Source organism: Manduca sexta, chromosome 20 (genome assembly GCF_014839805.1).
Source record: "Manduca sexta isolate Smith_Timp_Sample1 chromosome 20, JHU_Msex_v1.0, whole genome shotgun sequence".
Classification (NCBI taxonomy): Eukaryota; Metazoa; Arthropoda; class Insecta; order Lepidoptera; family Sphingidae; genus Manduca; species Manduca sexta.
In genome coordinates this window covers 2,895,277-2,914,450 of record NC_051134.1, presented here as the reverse complement: position 1 = coordinate 2,914,450, position 19,174 = coordinate 2,895,277, and the positions used below count along the sequence as shown (strand labels likewise).

General features: G+C 35.4%; 1 protein-coding gene across 1 annotated transcript in view; it reads right to left on the bottom strand.

Annotated features, from left to right (window-relative positions):
• LOC115446141 (forkhead box protein O) overlaps nt 1-19,174 on the bottom strand; it is a 106,206-nt gene that overhangs the window by 4,811 nt on the left and 82,221 nt on the right. Inside the window, 7 exon segments of the mRNA XM_030172700.2 lie at nt 9,522-10,157; nt 10,505-10,692; nt 11,078-11,292; nt 11,556-11,801; nt 12,745-12,830; nt 12,832-12,846; nt 13,590-13,772. Coding sequence (XP_030028560.2) covers nt 9,975-10,157; nt 10,505-10,692; nt 11,078-11,292; nt 11,556-11,801; nt 12,745-12,830; nt 12,832-12,846; nt 13,590-13,772 — 1,116 coding nt within the window. The 3' untranslated portion in view covers nt 9,522-9,974.

The following is a 19,174-nucleotide window of genomic DNA, read 5'->3' as shown; positions in this document are numbered from 1 at the left end:
AGCATGAAACTGAATTGCAACTATTTATACGGCTTTTGCAGTCTTTGGGTGCATCTACTCATTTGCATTAGCATAATCAAGTTTAATTTTATACAAACACTTCTATAAATTTTGGATAGCTGACTAATGCAATAACGCAGGTAAAAATATACTTGCGTGGAAATTAAGACAAAATTGAATACTCTTCGAATATTTTCGACACACATAATGTTAATGAATGAAATTCTGTCAATTTGATAAAAAAGTGAACAGAATCAGAATGCGACCGAGATAAAAAGAACGAATGCAAAGTTTGAAAGTTTAAAATTCGGCAACTGCAAGCGGTGGAACTGGCGCGCAGGAATCGCTGTGCGGTGAAACTTTTCCCGATTTTTTCCGGCAAGACAGTGTGATAATAAATCGAGTTTCGGATGTCACGGGCTATAAAGCATAGGCGTCGTCGGTTATCGAGTGATTCCGGTTCGACAATAGGGTTGCCATACATAAGACCGGAATTTTCTCGTTATTTTTTTTTTGTCTTTATGGACATTGTTTTTTTTTTCACACATTGAATGTGTCCCATTTCTAGGCAAAGGCCTTTCTTTTAATTCGTCCAAGCGCTCACCGTTGCTTTTTTGGTTTGCATTTAAAATAAATTATAGTTTATTATAATTCTTTATCAATTTAAAATGACTCATTCCTTCTAAAAAGCTTTTCTTTATGCAACAAATTGTTTACACTATACCATTTCTTAAAAAATCCTTAGGGTTCTCTCATACAGCCTATTTGATTTTTTTATCGAAATGTTATATGATAGATAGTATGATCTAGATTGAGCCAATATAAAATCTTAGTATGTTGGGCACCCTATCTGAGGCGGTTCGGAGCGTAAATTTATTCATACAGAGGGACTGGCGACCTCTTAACTCTTATGTTATTTAGGGCACACTTCCTCCACGGCGACTGTTGCGATTTGTTATTTTTTAAATACCCTCTTTTTTATATTATGTAAAACTATCGGTCTTTTCAAGATATATTAAGAGTTGTGTGCTATATGTGGAGGATGCGATAAAAACATGCGGTAAAAATCATTCAAACACCAAAATTATCTTATTTATTTAGTTTTTGCGAGCAATAAAAATTTATTTCATTTTTGAATAGGATACCAACGAGCAAGGTGGCCACTTCATAGTAAATTATTACTGTAGTCTTTTATCACAAAACCTACATTTTATACATAAAATACTTACATCAAACATTGAAGTATATTTAATTATTTTCAATTTCCCATTTTTTCATCGCCAAGCTTCATTAGATTTTTAAAAGGATTTCTAAAAATCGTCTTTCAGATCATAGAACAGTTTTTCAAGATTATAATAAAAAATAATGGTACTTATAAGTATTTATAATAAATTATAATATTGTAATTTAATATTAATGGATGTTCAACGATGAATATTTAAATAAATCGTAAGTTCGTTGAAACCTAAAGTCATTCTCTTATTGTATTATAGAATTGTTAATTTTATAAAATTTTATTGACAAAAGAACTTATCTTGGTCTAGTTGAGAACTTATTTTAAAGTGATGAGTTCTACTTTAAATATTGATTAAAATATCCGTTATTTTAAATAATACTATTTCCATTTACTTATAAAAAATCATGTCTGTCCCCGAAAGCCTAAAGGACAACCACTGCACCTAATATTTATTTATTTGCACTTTATATACAAAATTATACATAGGCGGACTTAATGCCGTAGGCATTCTCTCCCAGTCAACCTTAGGGTGGATCAGAGATAATCATGGTAGGTGCATTAAAGAAATCTGTTGCGGTGAGCAAATACAACAGTTAATATAAATAATACGATATATACAAATATTAATGAGTTATAAGTAAATTAAATGTAATAAATATATATAATAATTAATTCCGCTTAATGATTTGTTGTTCGATCAATCAAATGATTGCCACTTGCTCCACATCTTAAGTGTCAGCAGAAATATTACTGTCGAATAAATTTTGTATTATGTAACGTATTGATCCTTATGTAATTCTCAACATTATGATAAATAGTTTAAAGACAAAAATATTACACTGGCTTGCCTACATCTTGGGGCATGTTTATACTTAAAGAAATTATAGTGTGTTGTAAATTTAACAATTTCATATTGTATTCGCTATTAAAGCATTGTTTTGTGTTTGAAACAAAATATTCGACGATAATTATTAATTAGTCAAAGATAATTTGTTTAAAAAAAAACAATATTATTTTATGTACGTACTATTTGCTTGCAACTGATAAACTTTACTTCCACGTCCACATCGGCATCAATCATCCATCAATTATCTTTAATTTACTTAAGCATGGCTTAGATTATCATGAAAACTTGCAGAACGCGACCTCCGGAAGCAACTTTTACCATGTTAACAATCACAGTAAGTTATCTTCCACAAATTTTCAATCAGAACTTGCACAGAGTATTTGTATAGAATTTTGGAAAAATTGCAAATGAAATCTGAACTCCTTGCGCAATATTGCTGCAAGAGCTGCTTTAAATTAAATTTTAGGTACGTAAGGGTAGAGACTAGAGGCAAGTCTCCTTGAGCCTGCTGAGTATGGGCGGGAGACGCGCGGCGGACGCGCGGGCGTCGCAACCCGCACTTGTTGCACGAAGGCGGGGCGGCGACGCCCAACGCCTACCGCACACGTGTCTGCTACTTCTAGAAGTAGTGGACGAGTGACAAAACCTTATAGAATGATGAGAAATTGAAATGTATTTCTGTTAGACAAATCTATAAAACACGCAAAAGCTTTGTATAGTTTTACTATGAAGGTATGTTAAGTTGTATAAGGAATCCGTGTGCGTTGTTTGTAGACTTGGCTATGCTATGCCTGATAGTTTGTCTTTATTATTTTAGTAACTAGAATATAAGACAAAAAATTACTTTATTTTTACTTTTTGGTTTTGATGGATCTCGCCAGTGATATTTTCTGTGAGCAATACATGGAGTAAAATTATTTAACCAAATAATACATATGGCTACTGACTACGTTTACCAAATAGTGATAATATATTTCAAATAGTTATAATATTATATTTCTCAGATGTACAAACTGTTCGATGTAAAATATATAATTACAAAACAGCTATTAGTTAAAATACCTTATTACGTTTAATGTCATAAATAAAATCTTCCAAAAGTCTAACACTTTTATAGCTCTGAATCTAACACAACAATTATACAAAACACTTCCACCAAACGTCTACGTTAAATCATCACTTAAAACTTTCAGAAGTGTAGTGATAAAACAATCTCGAAATTGCCTCTGTTGTAATCGCAAAACATTTTGGGGATCCGCTATAAAATCATAAAACCTTTACTGGAGGGTTCTGTTAACACGTAATCCAATTTGTCGCGACCGACATCCGCGAAGAATGCTAAACGGAGTTCGAACTAAATTACTTGCGCCTTAAAAATCTCAACTTATTAATGTTAACTTGTGTATTGGTCTTTGTGAGATGAGTTTGTGAATTTCTCATAGCATACTTTTTTGATATTATTATTGTACTGGTCAATATTAGGATGTGTTTTCAATTTATGAAGTATCTTTGTAGTTATGTTATATGACCTTATTATTATGTTAGCGAAGACAATGGAATATATAAAATTAAAGTTTTTTGAGCAGGTTTCTCTGTGTGATATAACAAGGATTTTAAAGATATCTAATGGTCACGCGAATGTAAGGCATTGAAATAAAACTATTCCGAGTCCGGCCCGTAACCACGAATTCTCCACTCTTCGAAACGTTGCGAGAAAAACTATAATATAAAAACCGCGATAAAATCTGCAAAATAGTTTTATTTCAAGTAATTTTAAATTATTTTGAAAAGAATTTCAACAAAATATTTTTTTTTAATAAAGACAAAATATGCGCGTGAAATTTTAGGCAAATACAACATAGCCCGTGTACGTATTCTTAGAAAAAAATCCAGACACATCAATGGCACTCATTTATTATTCTATTACGCAAAATAGCAACAGAATAAAGATTTATTAAGCTACAAGCCGTCAACTTTGATAAGATGCGATGGAAATGATAAAAACACGCCGACCGCAGCGGGTGCGGCAGGCACGTAAATCTTTCAAGAAAAATTGACGTCGCTAACTATGTTGGGGCGTTCATTTAAATAACTGATCAAACTCGCCAACAACCTGTCAAACAAAAGAACGTCTAACTTATTCTTTATGCCGCGCTCATCCGACCGACTTATATTGGACGCACAAATTGACACGTAACTTTTTCACTTGATGGCATTTGAATTTTGCCATGTAAATTAGAATATAACGTCCAAGTCTTCGTTATTGGTTTGCGAAATTGCGTTACGATGAATAAGTTGTTAAAATCGAATTATGCTATTCGATTTTGTATTCTGTTTTATGTGATTTATGATCACTATTTGTGAAAAATGCGCGTTTAAAAATTTCGATTTTATGATATTGAATTCGATGATTATTTATTTGGATTAAATATTGTGATTATAATATCAAGTAAAATTAAGTATAAGTACGTTCTATGATAATATTTAATTTTTTCAGTATCTATTTGTTTGAGATTTATTCGTAATAATATCAAAGGCACCCGAATAAATCAAGCAAAAAAGTATAAATAAGTATTTTACTACCTTCGCCTTAGATAAGTATTTAAATCTACAATTTATTTACTATAGATTTTTAATGACAGACCACCATATCATTCGTACGTAATATACATTTTCTTCCTGTTGTGAATGAACTCACCTGACCTCTCCATTATGGATTGCAGCTTTTCCTTTTACGTACGGAACCCTACGAGCGCTTGCGTGAAAATTAATAAGTCGAAGGCAGTGCGGTTATTGAAAACAAAATAATGGAACGTTGATTGGCGCGACGAGTATGCAGTTTAAGGTGTTGAAGATAATGAATGGAGCTAAATTATACGTAATAGCCACTCATTACCTTAACGAAGCGTTGTATTTCATGTCACTTTGTAGAAATAAAAATCTTTAAAGACGTCATAAAAATTCACAAGTATTATTCATTACGATAGGTCCGCATCAAATATTTAAAGTCCGCATGTATAAGGCTACGACAACAAAAAAGAGCAAAGGCACTTTTTATTAAGTAGGGGGAGAATATAATGAATAAATTCCGTGTAAGGGCCCCTCGTAACGCAATTGAAAACTTTTAACAAGTGCCGAGAAATCGTGTGTAAAGGTGGGCCTCGTACCTAATTATGAACGCTAACCGAACGGAATACGGGATGAGTTCAGAAATTTAAACGGCCGTCGCGGCTCGCTGCAGGCGGGGGCGGGCGCGGGGGCGGCTCTATGAAAATCAGCTCGTTAACAAAACCGTCCACTGTTGTCCGATTGGAATTAGGCATATTTTTAAAAAACTGTATATAAATTAAACGAACCGTAAGTTTGTTCATCCGAACGCGTTCCAATGATTTGCCGGAACGGCGCATTACGCAAACGCGTGCCAAATGAGAAGTTAAAATCGCATTTGCGTTACATTTTAAAACGCGCCATTTTATCCACCATTAACGTTCGTCTAAGTGTTGAAAAAAATTAACAAGATTTTCGTACAGCTCACCGTCTGCTAAGGACGCATTCATTCTTTTGTAACCCTAAAAAACAAGTCATTACCGAAGCGGGTTAAATCTAGCGTCGTGTTCGCGGGATTTTTTTCAGATTCCATTATTCGGAGGCGATCGGCCGGGTCGACGCGACCGACGCCGTTTACGCTGAAATGATATGATTAATTACTAGCTCCGGTCTCCCTCATTAGCGCACAAATAGGATCATTCAATGGTGAAATTGAATCACGAGCGCCGGCGAGCCACGCTCAATCGGCTTCTAATTATAATTATTATTCATACGATTAAATTTACTAGTCTGTGCTATAGATTGGCGATTAATTTCCATAACGGTGTAGTTGCAGTGTTCCGCGAAATACAATACAACTCCTAATTATTATTTGTCTCGCCAGCGAGGATATTTTTATATTTTCAAATGTAACTCAGATAGATGTAAAACCTAGGCTAATGCCGGACAGTGTACTTGAGGACATTAGTGTTTCTTTGATAATAATAAAGGAAATCAGATTAGGAGGCTTTAAAAAAATATTGTATTATAAAAAATGCTTCAAACTATTTCAACCAATGCTAATATACTACGTAATTAACATAATACGTATGCAAAAAGTCATACGAGTGAATCGTAAAAAGAACATATAAATGAGAATGATGTTCGAAAAAATCATGGCGAATACGCAAGGTCGTTTGCAGTCCCTACAAATTATTCATAGGACTATATAATTTGCAAACAAATGGTATAGCCGTAGCCCGTACACCTAAGACTTTTCTTTAGGTTCTTACATAAATAAAGAGGGCATCACGTCTCATAATCCACGTACAAAGAAACGTAAACATGAATGACGTACTCGTCTTTTGTAATACCTACGGTCGTAAAGATGAATGTGACGGGGAATCTCTTTCTTTACTACGTATATTGGGGCTCTGTCAAAATTGTACGCAGCCGAGATTTTTTACACGATGTATGCACGAAGAATTCTTGAAATTTTTTCTCATTTCATAGAACAGAGCTAGATAAATTAAAAATGTTTTCCGAGAAAGAAAGTTGTACGATGAAAGTACGTACCTAGACTTTTTATTTTTGTGTAAAATAAGAAATATTCATCAGAATGTTTATTATTTATTGAATTTTCATGGTCATTATCTTCTTTCATTGTATAATTTTGTGCTTTAAAGGAATCTACAGAAAACTTACATAAAGAAAAAAAATACATATTAAAAATATGATAGAACATAAGTACCTAAAATACTATTTCTAAATTGCGCATAAAAAAGAAAAAATTAAATGTACCTATAATATCTACCCGCATTACTATTTCATATTTCGTGTACTTAATTGTCTCTTCACACATTACAAACAATGCTCTCCGGATTTTACCGCAGCTTTTATTATTATAATTTTCTCCCGACGTCTCGAAGACTTTCCAGCCTTCATAGTCAAGGGGACTGAGTCGTTGGTCGTCCGAAAAAACCAAAGCTATAATCTACCTACATTTTACAATTATTATTATTATTTATATTTTAGCTATGGACGGTCCGATCTGCCCACAACCGCGAATAAACCCGAAAAAATGTTTAATTTCGATGTCTCACATTCACGTAAACATAAATCCTAATTACTATTTCCCTCAATATGCATCATACGTTTAAAATACATAATATACTTAATAATTTATTTGTTGTAAATGTTCACCCTTAATTCAAGTATTTGGACCATTTTCCGATGTTTTCACGAAACAATGGAGTTATGACGGTTTTGTTAGCAGAATAAAGATACCGTTATACTTTTCTAAGTGCTGTGTTGCCAGTGTGTGACAAAGTTACAAAATTCTGTATTTTATTTACAGAATATCTGGTTTCGAAAGCAATAGTCGGATGAAGTAGTTAGTAGACAATAGGTATAGGTCAGCTTATATGCATCGACTCAACGTATCCGATTGTACATTTCCGTATTTGTCAATCCATATTGATTATACTAGCAAGAAAATATATTTGCTAATTAATAGTGAATTTTTCCTAATTTGGTATAATAAAATTATAAGACTGGTTGGTATTTCATTATGTATGTAATGCATCATGCCTACATTACCTCTTATACCGATAACCGTTTTCCAAAAAATAATATTTAAACCATGTTGAGCGACTGTTCCAACACCTAACCATTCAAAATTAAGATATTAATTTTAAACTATCCAAAACGATCCATATTCTTACGTAATAAGAATTAATGTAATTTACAGTCCTAACATTGTGATTGTATAAAATGTATTTTATAATAATAATAATAATATCAGCCCTGTATTATATACTTGCCCACTGCTGAGCACGGGCCCCCTCTACTACTGAGAGGGATTAGGCCTTAGTCCACCACGCTGGCCTAGTGCGGATTGGTAGACTTCACACACCTTCGAAATTCCTATAGAGAACTTCTCGGATGTGCAGGTTTCCTCACGATGTTTTCCTTCACCGTTAAAGCGAACGATAAATTCACAAAGAATACACACGTGATTTTTTAGAAAAGTCAGAGGTGTGTGCCCTTGGGATTTGAACCTGCGGACATTCGTCTTGGCAGACCGTTCCACACCCAACTAGGCTATCGCCGCTTATGCATTTTAACTACATTAGAATTCTCATCAGGATAATTCGAAATCAGTATTTAGATCAGTTAATAGGTTGCATTATAGTTGCACAGTACAATCAAATTGCACCTTTAGCATTTATTCTATCTGTTTGAAATATGTGTCAGATTTATTTATACAAAGTAAAGGGCAAAATAATGAAACTGTATCTTAAGAATTCTGGAAAAATTTGCAACTCGCTTACATCCATTTTGCTCGATTATGTTTTTTTAATTTATAAAAAAACGATCGTTTCAAAATTATACTCAAAATTCCAAGACTTTTAAGGCATTATTTCGCAGTTTTGGCAACCCCAAGTTGCCGGACACTCGAGCGGCAAAGTTTGGGTGGGTTATCGCTGATATATCAGATTTATAGCGGCGTCGTATTGTTAAACGCTCGCTAATATTTCTCCATTGGAAACTTTTTCCCCTTTCCATTTTTAGAATTCCGTATAGCTAGTGGAAGGATTGCACTGAGAACAGTTTTAGTGTTTGACGGATTTATTTCACCGATAAATTTAAAGACTAAAATAAAGTTCAAAATCGCAAATAAAGATATTGAATTCTGCACGTTTTAAAAAATATTAACGTATCGAATTAGGGCTTAAAAATGTTCCAATATAAACTCAATAGTAAAGTTGAGGTAGACATTTTTAATTTAATGCAATAGATGGCAGTGGTCAGCGTGCTACCCTTTACTTTTTAACAAAATTCCATATAAATTACCCCAATATAAGTATTGATATATCATGTACTATGTTGGTAATGGATATCACAACTCGTTACACCCACCTCGCTTGGTTAAAATTTCTTAAATCACCACGGTCTAGATATTGTTTCTAACTTTTCCCAGAACTATCTGCAAAATCCATTAAGGATTTATTAAGTTTAAAAGTGGAATCTGTCTAGAATACTTTTTGGATGTTTGATGGTTTTTATAGTTTAATCTGACAAGTTTACGCTGCATTTTATTCTATTGAAGATGCACTTTTAACAGAAATAGGGTTTGGCGTTATAGACATTCTTCTTGTGCCTTAGGTATATCTCTTCGTTAAAATTAGTAAATATAATTGTTTCTATGTTCACAGATTATAATCGTGCATAAAGTTTATCACCATCAACATAAACATCAGCGGCAGGATGTCCACTGCTGAACATGGGCCTCCCCCAAAAATTTCCAGATCGACCTACTGTAAGCGGCCATCAAGCGACCTCCTGTGCGTCTTTTATGACGTTTTTTAATAAAATGTATATGAAATAGCAAAACATATATATATTTACCTCTCCATTATCCGGACGTCGCCACAAAGCACCAAACCCCAGTCCCATCCGGGCCCACTGTCCATAACCCTATATCACATGCTTCCACCCGGCTTAACACTAACTACATTAACACAATTGACACAACAACGTTGGTAACGGTCCACTTACACTAAAATAAAACTCTAACATTAGTTAACATTTAAACAAAAATCTCTACTACGCTGTCCGTTTAGGAAGTTATGAAGCATTGGCGCAACTCTTGGGCAAACCCACAACCGCTGACGGTCTGACTAACAATGACGCACCGTACTGACCGTTACTGACTCGCACTTATCAGCTTGTTATGCGGTCAGTACCCAGAAACATAACCAGGTGCTCTCACCGGGAATCAAAACTAGATATCATTTTGGTATCCTCTGGTCAGTTGCGGTGATACGAGTTACGCCAATGTGGAAGCGGGATGCCGTGCGGTCAGTGGACCCAGGAGGGCGTGGCGGAGTAGGGCGTGCGGGGCGCGCCGCCGCCCGACAGCGTGCTGGGCACGGGCGGCGCCGGCGCAGCGAACTGGCTCTCCGCCTCCGCCGCCATCGCGCCGTGCTGCTGCGGGAAGTTGAAGTCCAGCGTGCCGTCCATGCTTAGCTCGTGCTTTATTACCTGCGACGGATACGTTATATTAATCATTGGCAAAGGAAATTAAGTTTGATAATCAAGCTTGGATTTTAACTTTAAATGACCTGGACGTTAAGGTGAAATTTTAATGACCATTATGAATCACTTCAACGAATTATATTATTAATCATCCGCTCAACGTCATCGAAGAGCTCCATGTTCTACACGTCTTACTCTACAAAGTTTGTTAGTACCATCGTTTGCTTAATCAAGATTATCTTTGAAAACTTTATCTATATTGCCGATGTCTCTTAATTTTTAATCAATACAAAAGGGGGAGGTAAAATATTGAATTACGGTATAGAAACCCACAATAAAGATAAAATAAATACCTCATCAACGTTACAGTCGAAGCCGTGCTCAAGCGTTTCAAAATTAAGGTCCTCGCCAAGGCCGGAGTTGAGCGCGCCCATGATCTGCCCCATGACGGTGGTGGGGCCCAACGCGCCCGTCTGCAGCATCATGCCGCCGTTCATCAACGCCGGGTCTGATGTCGTCACCATTTGAGTTTGGCCGTTTTCTGAAATCGAAATATTTGTTAGCATGGTCCTGATCAGGGTTAATCAACCGTGGAAAATATATCTCTAAGGAAGGAATAATTGTGTATCTAAGGAAGTTTGGCGCTGAATAAGCGGCTTCATTCCTATCTTTAATATGCACTGTAATTCTGATTTTACTTTTAAGATCAGTCGTATGATGGGCATGACTAAGCGAAAACATCTACTACTAGTCGCTGTGTCAGCGTGTAATGTTCCAACCTTTGCACAGAGTTTGTCTTGGATTATTGCAATTGGCAAGTGAAACTCATTAAGAAATGGAAGAAATTGAACATGTATAAATTTGAAGCCAACAGCCAACTGAGGCATATGCTTAACGTAAAGACCATTAAAATACAAATAAATTACCAGTTTGCATAATATCAGCGGGGTCGGCGGGTGCTGGCGGCCTGACGAAGTGATCGAGCGCGTGCTGGTGGGGGTGCGTGGGGTGAGCAGGGTGCGCGGGGTGAGGGTACATGGATGCGCACGCGCAGCCACCGTGCGGGTGCCGCGGGCAAGCGCCGTACGACCCGTATCGGAAGCTGCCGCCCGACGTTGACGACGATGTTGTCGGAACGTACCTGCGGATCCAACAACGTTAAGTACTGCGGTAGAAGAGCTTGTAATTTGTAAACAACACGTACAATTGAGTTAGTTTAAAGATCATGTTGTATTCTTAGTTTGTACATTTTAGTGTCTTAATCCATAAAATTATTTCATCTAGAGAAATCTAAATGAAGCAAAGCATCTATTACTACTATCTATCAATGGGAAGCAAATTTATCCCAATCCAGAACTGTGCAACGATCTGTTCTAGACTCAAAGCATACTACAAAATTCTTACGTGTTGAGGAATGGATCTGCTCCGTGCAGCTTCATGGAGACAGCGAGCGAACCCGCCAACTGTTCTTCTTGTGCGAAGTCTGTTTGAGTGAAGTCGCTGTTGGTCGCGTAGTCTCCCGAAGGCGTGTACTCCGATGCCCAATCTGGTTCGGAAGGGATCAAAGACGGGATCGGTGACAGGCGGCCACACGAGGACGCGTTCGAAGACGCCCTCTGGCGGAAGTCCGGCGACAACTGGAAACTGCTGCTACGCGCAAGCGAACAAGCGTCAAATAAACATAACTGCCTTGACTGTTGGTGAAAATTTTGTGACGTAATCAAATATATAGGTCACAAAATCACTCGGCCACAAACAAAAGGCAAATAATCGAAGAGCAGAAACAAATCTTAAAGCTACTTAATCTATTGGGCCATTCTATACTATTTCATACATGTAATATGAGGGGGAACATGCAAATCTAACAGCTAAATCGCTTTCTAACATATAAATTTGTATGGTAAATGAAGCGATCACCACAATGGAGTTCGATGGTCAGCGCAGAAAATATCTTTATTATTACGGCGAGTGACAAAAATGTCCGATAAGATATGTGCGGCGTAGGCCGGTCTTTCGAGTATTTATCGAGTTGGTCGAAATATTCGCCGATGACGCCAGTAATCCAGATAAAATAAATCGGCAATAAAAATGTTAAATACGAGTCCAAATGACGAGATTCAGCATCCACATAACTCATCATCTAATGGTTCTGAATGATTTAAAACCTTTTATCATAAAGTAGCAGTGTTGCAATAACTCAATTTTATTAGTCTGGTCAACGCAGCTTTATGTGGATGGTTTTATTATAGAGTGTGTAAGTATGATGCGTGCTTCACTTTGTTTCTAGCGCTCGTAAAATTTCAATATTCCCAAGGAGGCAACATTATTTAGTAACGCTCGTATACTGCTGGATATTTGTGGTCTTGGCAGAACTCGCTGTTGCATTACCCGTATAGGTAAATTATTGTGCATTTAAAGTCAAATTAGTATCGTAAAATGCTGCGTCCGCGACCGGAGCCATTATTGGCTTGATGCCACAACTCTTTTGGACTTTCGTGTCGTATTTTAAACTACCTTTAGATGTTTAAAGAAATGATAGGACTATTCTAATACTCTAATATGTTCTGCTAAGCTGGTAAATTGTTAAATTTACCTGTGCATTGGAGAATCAGGGAAAGTGTCGATGCTTTCTGAGATAGAGCTACTGGGGCTTGGTGTGGCGTCTGCTGTCGCTCCATGTTCTTAACGCTTCAGTCTAGAAGGTAATAACACGCCCCGTTAATATAACTAATAAGCAATTGTTCTCTTTGCAGATCGATGAAGAACTGCTGAAACCTGTACAATAGAAGCTGTTTAATGCGCTATCGTTTAATGTCTAAAATATTTTATAATCTGACTATGAATCTTTATAAAGCAATTGCTATATGTTCCATTGTTTATTGTACTGACTGATGCAGCTCAAAGTTTGACTAACATTGCATTTTTACAGAACTAGAGCGTACAATAAACTTATTTATTATTATGTCAGTGAACGAATAAATTCCACTCTCTTTCAAATAATCAGCATAATAGCAAGATCGTTGACGTAATAATCACAGTGGCTGTGTATTTTATTAGGCTAATGTTTTTTCAATACATCTTTTATGTATGAACCTGTTTATATGATTAAAGAACATTCTTAGCGTTTAGGTTCATTTTGAATTTCAATAACCAAACTTTCCAGTATATTTAAAACATCGTGCAGATATAATTTTGTATGATCTGAAATTTCACCCTGAAAATTATAATATAAAAACTGTGTTAAAGGCTGAAAGATAGTTTTATCTCTAAAATCTGCGTAAATGTTATAAATGATTATCATATGAAAATGTTGTTCGATTAAGTATAACTAGCCTAAAATAAAACTGACATTATATAGTTCAAAATACAACCAAAATCTACTCTAACTACAGACTATCTGTACCATCTACGAAATAAATTACATTTTATTGTAGTTACCTTCTTTTTAAGCCTTCCTCTTCTTTTTTCAAATTTAGACGTCTCCATGGAGGCCGCTCTTCTTCTGACCGACTTGCCGGGCTTCGCATCCGGGTTGATCATCCACCAAGACGACTTCCCCGTGCCTTCGTTCTGCACTCTCATGAACCGGTTGTGTAGGGATAAGTTGTGCCGGATCGAATTCTGCAACAAAAAATATTCTGTTTTTAAGAATTGTCTTTGATATTCTAGAACTTTCCTTGATATCTCTCATTGCCGATATAAGTCTTTAAAAAGTTTATAATGTTATATCTTCTAAGTACAATGGGTATAGTAAAATCTCTATTACTTCAATCAATATAAACTAAATTTTCAACTATACTTAGTGAAACATTGAATTTAATATTCGACTTTTACGGGTTCATTTGAAACTATTACAAAAGTTGGCGCTTCGCTACCAAATCCATTACGAGTAACAGTCACATAAAAGTCAGTAAAAGTGTATTCAGCCATTCTAAGTACTGTGTTCACATGAGCTCGTACAGAAATATGAATACTTTGTATAATCTTACTACGTATGTAATGATAAAGTGAAATTGAGACCAAAACGTTCCCGGTGAAGCTAGCGACGCGTAATATCCGCTTGGTACTGCTGACCGCAAAATAAAAAACATTTTTAATTCCAGCTACTGTTCAAAGTTGGTGCAATAACGTGTCCTATCTCACACCGGCAATAAAATCTCGCAACTTTTTCCCGTCGAAGGAATAAAAGCGACCGCAGCAACGAATGAAGTTCTGCTATAAAACAGTCCATAAATAATTTTCTGCGTGTCCCGTGAGAAATGCCACTTACACTATACTACGATACGGCGGCGCGTAAATACGTATGTGGCTTCTCGAACGATACTACAAATAAAAAACGCAAGGTCATATCGTGTGGAATGAAAAATTTCGTCGCGATTTTCACGCGTAATTTAACAGAAACGCCGCAATCCCGCCGTTGTTATACATAAATTCTCAGATACCCCTATATACTACGTAAATCACTCAAATTTTATGGCATCGGTAAGAAAAAGTTGAAACCTCTTGCGCATAGAAATTTAGATGACATGTTTTGGTGCGATGCACGTCGGTGGTGAAGCGATGTCCCGTTTCACCATGGAGAATTGTAACAAACACCTATCGGACTTTTAAAACGCGCCATATGAAATTCATGGCGTCCTCGATGTTATTCCTTTAGGTGTTTCGAGCGACGATGACTAAATTGCGTTGTATCAAATGTAATTTAAAAGTGGCAGGAGTTAATATACTGTTTAAGAAATACTATAATAATTTAAACCGTGATGTATTGATGAAATGAAATTAATTGTTCTGCATTAACTGTTTTGTTCTAAATTTTAGAGCAATAAATAATTTAACCACAACCAAATCCCGGGCCATCCATTCACATAGTACACTATATCAAGTTAATAGTACCTGATGGACATTGCTTTTGCCAACTACATAAACAAATCGATTTAACATTATTTACTAATATGTAGTTTTGTATCTACTTAATTTAGTGTTTAGTGCATAGAGATTTATAATAATCTAAATTGCTCTTAAGAAAATGTTATTCCTTGTCAAATTTAATGATTAAAATTCGTCAATACTTTGTAATTTATAACGCATTAATAACACTTAATTTTGGAAAGTCGTTAATCTTTCACACGAACTCAACTCGTATTAAAACTCAGTTATATTACTCTAATTAAGTGTATTGTACAACAATTGGACATGAACATAAATCCAGTAAATGTGGACAAGTCTCCCGATTTATCAAGCGTGAAAACACACGCAACAAATGGCCTGTCGACGCTTTGATGGATTTGTCGCCAAAAGCCCTTACCATGAATTACGTCAGCTATAAAAGTGACAAGTTCGAGTTATCCTTCACGTGGTTGCGTCCATCTAGAAATCGGTCACAAAAAGTCCAGTTCGAGTTTTAGAAATACGAGTCAAATGTGAAAATATATGGTATCGGCATACAAGATAAACTCGTCAGCTTCACTTGTCAAGCAGAGGCTACTCTTTACAGACAAACGTGATGAAAAACCCTTTTTAAAAAATTGCTCGTGAACATTTTCATGTACGTCTACGTTGTTTAGTTGACAAGTTATATTTTCATAAAAGAATCTCATCCTTGAATTATCTTTATGACATATATCAGGTCAATATCTTCCTATATTATACGGCGGAACATTAATACACCCGATATAATAATCCAAGGAATATAATTTATGGGCAGTAAATTATATAGTTTGCTGACTGGCAGCTAAAGTTAATCGAATTTTCTGCTCCTGCGACATCACGCACGTGAGATCTGGGCTCTGTTGTGGTTTACCTGTTTTTGGTGAATTTTTTGGGTATATATTATGGTTTATACGGTCGTATTTTTGCACGCTCCGGCGAAGATTGAACGGGTGGTGAATACGGCACTCTGTACTGAAACACGCGATATACAACAACACGAAGCGACAGCGTCGGTTACTTTGTAGTTTCAGACGTATAATCTAATGGCACGCGATCTGTTGATTTTATAATCATTAATTAAGTCATGAACTACCCATTATAGTAATTACTCCTACAATTCTGTAATTATTTTTTTGTGTATCTAGATAACCGGTATTTTATACGATGGCATTTGTAATTAATAAAACCTAATTAATTAATAAAATCTATCGGTTATGACCAATAATGACTCGAACTGTCATAAAAAACTCCTAAGTTACTTGAATATACGCATAATTTTACGAGCTCAAATTACGTACGGACGTAGGTCTGATTTAAAGTATTTTATCTAAGCCAAAATCAGAGATCGCTATAAAATTTTGTAATTTATTAACACTTGTTCAGCAGTGAGTCGACTTATTTTTTAATACCTATCTAAAATTAAGACTATGCTATTAAATTAAATAACGTATTTATAGGTACATTGTACCATAATACAGTGGGGTTGTCATGTGCTAAAAATAAAAACCCCATTAAACCAAGCTTTAAAAAAAACGAGCTCAAATAACTTTCTTCCAAATAATGAATGACGTTTCTAGTAAAGTTAGCGCGAGACGGCAAGCGGGTCGCGCGCAGCCGGGGCGGCAAGACATCGTACTTAGAATTTTCTCTACGGCAGGATCTTTGGCGCCAATGCGACCCTTATGGGGTGAATTAACAGTCTACGCCGTCTACGGTCCCCTTTAATGCTCCACCGACTTAAATTTTGTCGAATTTCCACCACCATTATTCGGCGTTACGCAATCTTCGAACTGGCTTATGATTTCCGTAGTTTATGGCCTCCTGTTGTTTTCTGCTGTCGAATGACGGGATTGATTAGTAACTGTCTGTAATAGAGATGTTTTTAGGCTTCAAAATTATTGTTACTTCAAATTATATCGAAGGAGGTTTAATAAAATATTTCAATAATGGATAATGGCGTAACAAAGAGGATAATGAGTTATGAAATAATTTTATTCATGAAATATTTCTGCTGTCATAATAAGTTGATAGATCATTGCGTTTATAAGTTGATAACAATTACTAGGAATTTTCGAAGCATATCTCATCTGATTGCATAATAATGGATGTTACGTGTAAAAACTTATCATACTTGCAAATTTTATCAAGGTTTTCCTTAAATTTGGTATATTTTAAGATATCCTTTACTGATCTTTTTACGTACCCTCCATGATAAACCCGACACTCAATTATTGCATAATAATTGAAACAATAAATTATATCTACATTGAAATTTTCAACTGTTTTTAAAACATTCTAATTCCGACGCTATATCTCATAATAATAAAATCCCTATTTGCACCTAACACTAAGTACATTCAATTTCAAAATGTAAGTTTCTAGTATATACGTAGAATATCGTATCGGTGGAATAGCCGGAAAGGATTGTTGAATAATTCAGTGCGATTATTCAGTTAGGGTGACATACTGAGCGCTCACATGACAGAACTTACCAATGAATTTTAATGTTCCGCTATTACGCAGTATTAATACTGACATCAAATCTTAACGGTGGTATTGTTGATAGTACAACTGTATGGGGGATTAGTAAGGTAGTTTTTAATGAAAATTAATAATTTAATTTTGTGAACCAAATAGCTCTGCCTTAAAAATTTGATTTTTTTAAATGTCGTTTTAATTATTCCGTAGAGTTTTAAAAGTTTTATAAATATTTTTGATTAATAACAGGTTTTTTTATAATTTGTACTACTACCTTTTGCTCGCGACTTCTCCCGCGTGACATAGTTTTTGCGGGATAAAAAGAAGCCTATTTCATTTCCAGGTTCTAAAACTATCTCCAAACCTAATGGCATCGAAATCTTTTCGGTAGTTTTTGGATTTATCACGTTGAGACAAACGCTGCGGACTTTTTTTATAATATGTACGTATTTTAAATCATTATACTCGTAGTATCTAAGGTTTAACATTGGAACAATGGACGAAAATGCCTTTTAAAATAAAAACCGCGACGTATGATGCTATCAGCCACACCTGCAAAAATATTAAGGAAAATACTTTGTTCCATTCCACACATATTTTTACGCTATTATTAATTTTTATAATATTTATATCACACACTACGTAGAATAATTGAGACATACCTCCAAGTATACACTTACATAGCTTAAGTACTGTTTACATTTTTTATTCTATATTCTGTAATAAGTGAATTTCCCTCTGTTTATTTACTCACAATATTTAACATATAAAATCCTTTTTATAAATAAGTTTAAAACTATATATTTTTTCTAAAATCAGGATAAATCGTGTTCGGTTCTTCTCGTGCATGTGTTCGGCGCCCTGTATGTCCTCACTCGAAATGCGACACAATCCAATGTATGCGCATATAAAAATTTAGTACTGTTATTAGATGAATGAAATTATGGAACACCTACGGAACCTCGAACGTGTTTTACGTAACACTGTAACCTCGTATTCCTTGTGTTTATTTGGGTGAATACAATGGAGTCCATTACCAATATATAGTTTCTGATAATTTTTCCCAGGCTCATAGTAAATGATTTAAAAACTAAATGTATAAAACTACGATTAATTTGAAAGTTGAAGGTCTTTAGTTTAATGATGTATTAAAATGCGAAATGAAGCATCAATTATACATTCATCGTATTTGAGAAAGAATCTCGCGTGTTCCAACATCAATCATTCAGAAAAAAACTCATCAGTGCAAATAATTATGATTTATGTCTAAAGTTAAAAATTCAGTCCGAAATCTCCGTGTGAAATCAAATAATAAATAATTCAAATTAGAGAATCGCGATTTGACAATAACGGGCGTCGGAGTGGCGCGGCACAGCGCGGGGGCTGAAACGCGGCGACCCCAACAAATTTCCGAAGAAAATCCACTGACGTGACATCCGCCGGTGACAAATTTAATTATTCAACTTACCGAAACGTTAGAAAGATGACTTTTCCCCGATAACTAAGTACGAATAAATTCACTTAGAGCCTGCCGAAGCAAAGTTTAACTTAATAAAACATTGGAATTTTCGTAATTCGATTGTTGTCGCGGTCGGATCGCGGCGTAGGCTTGATTT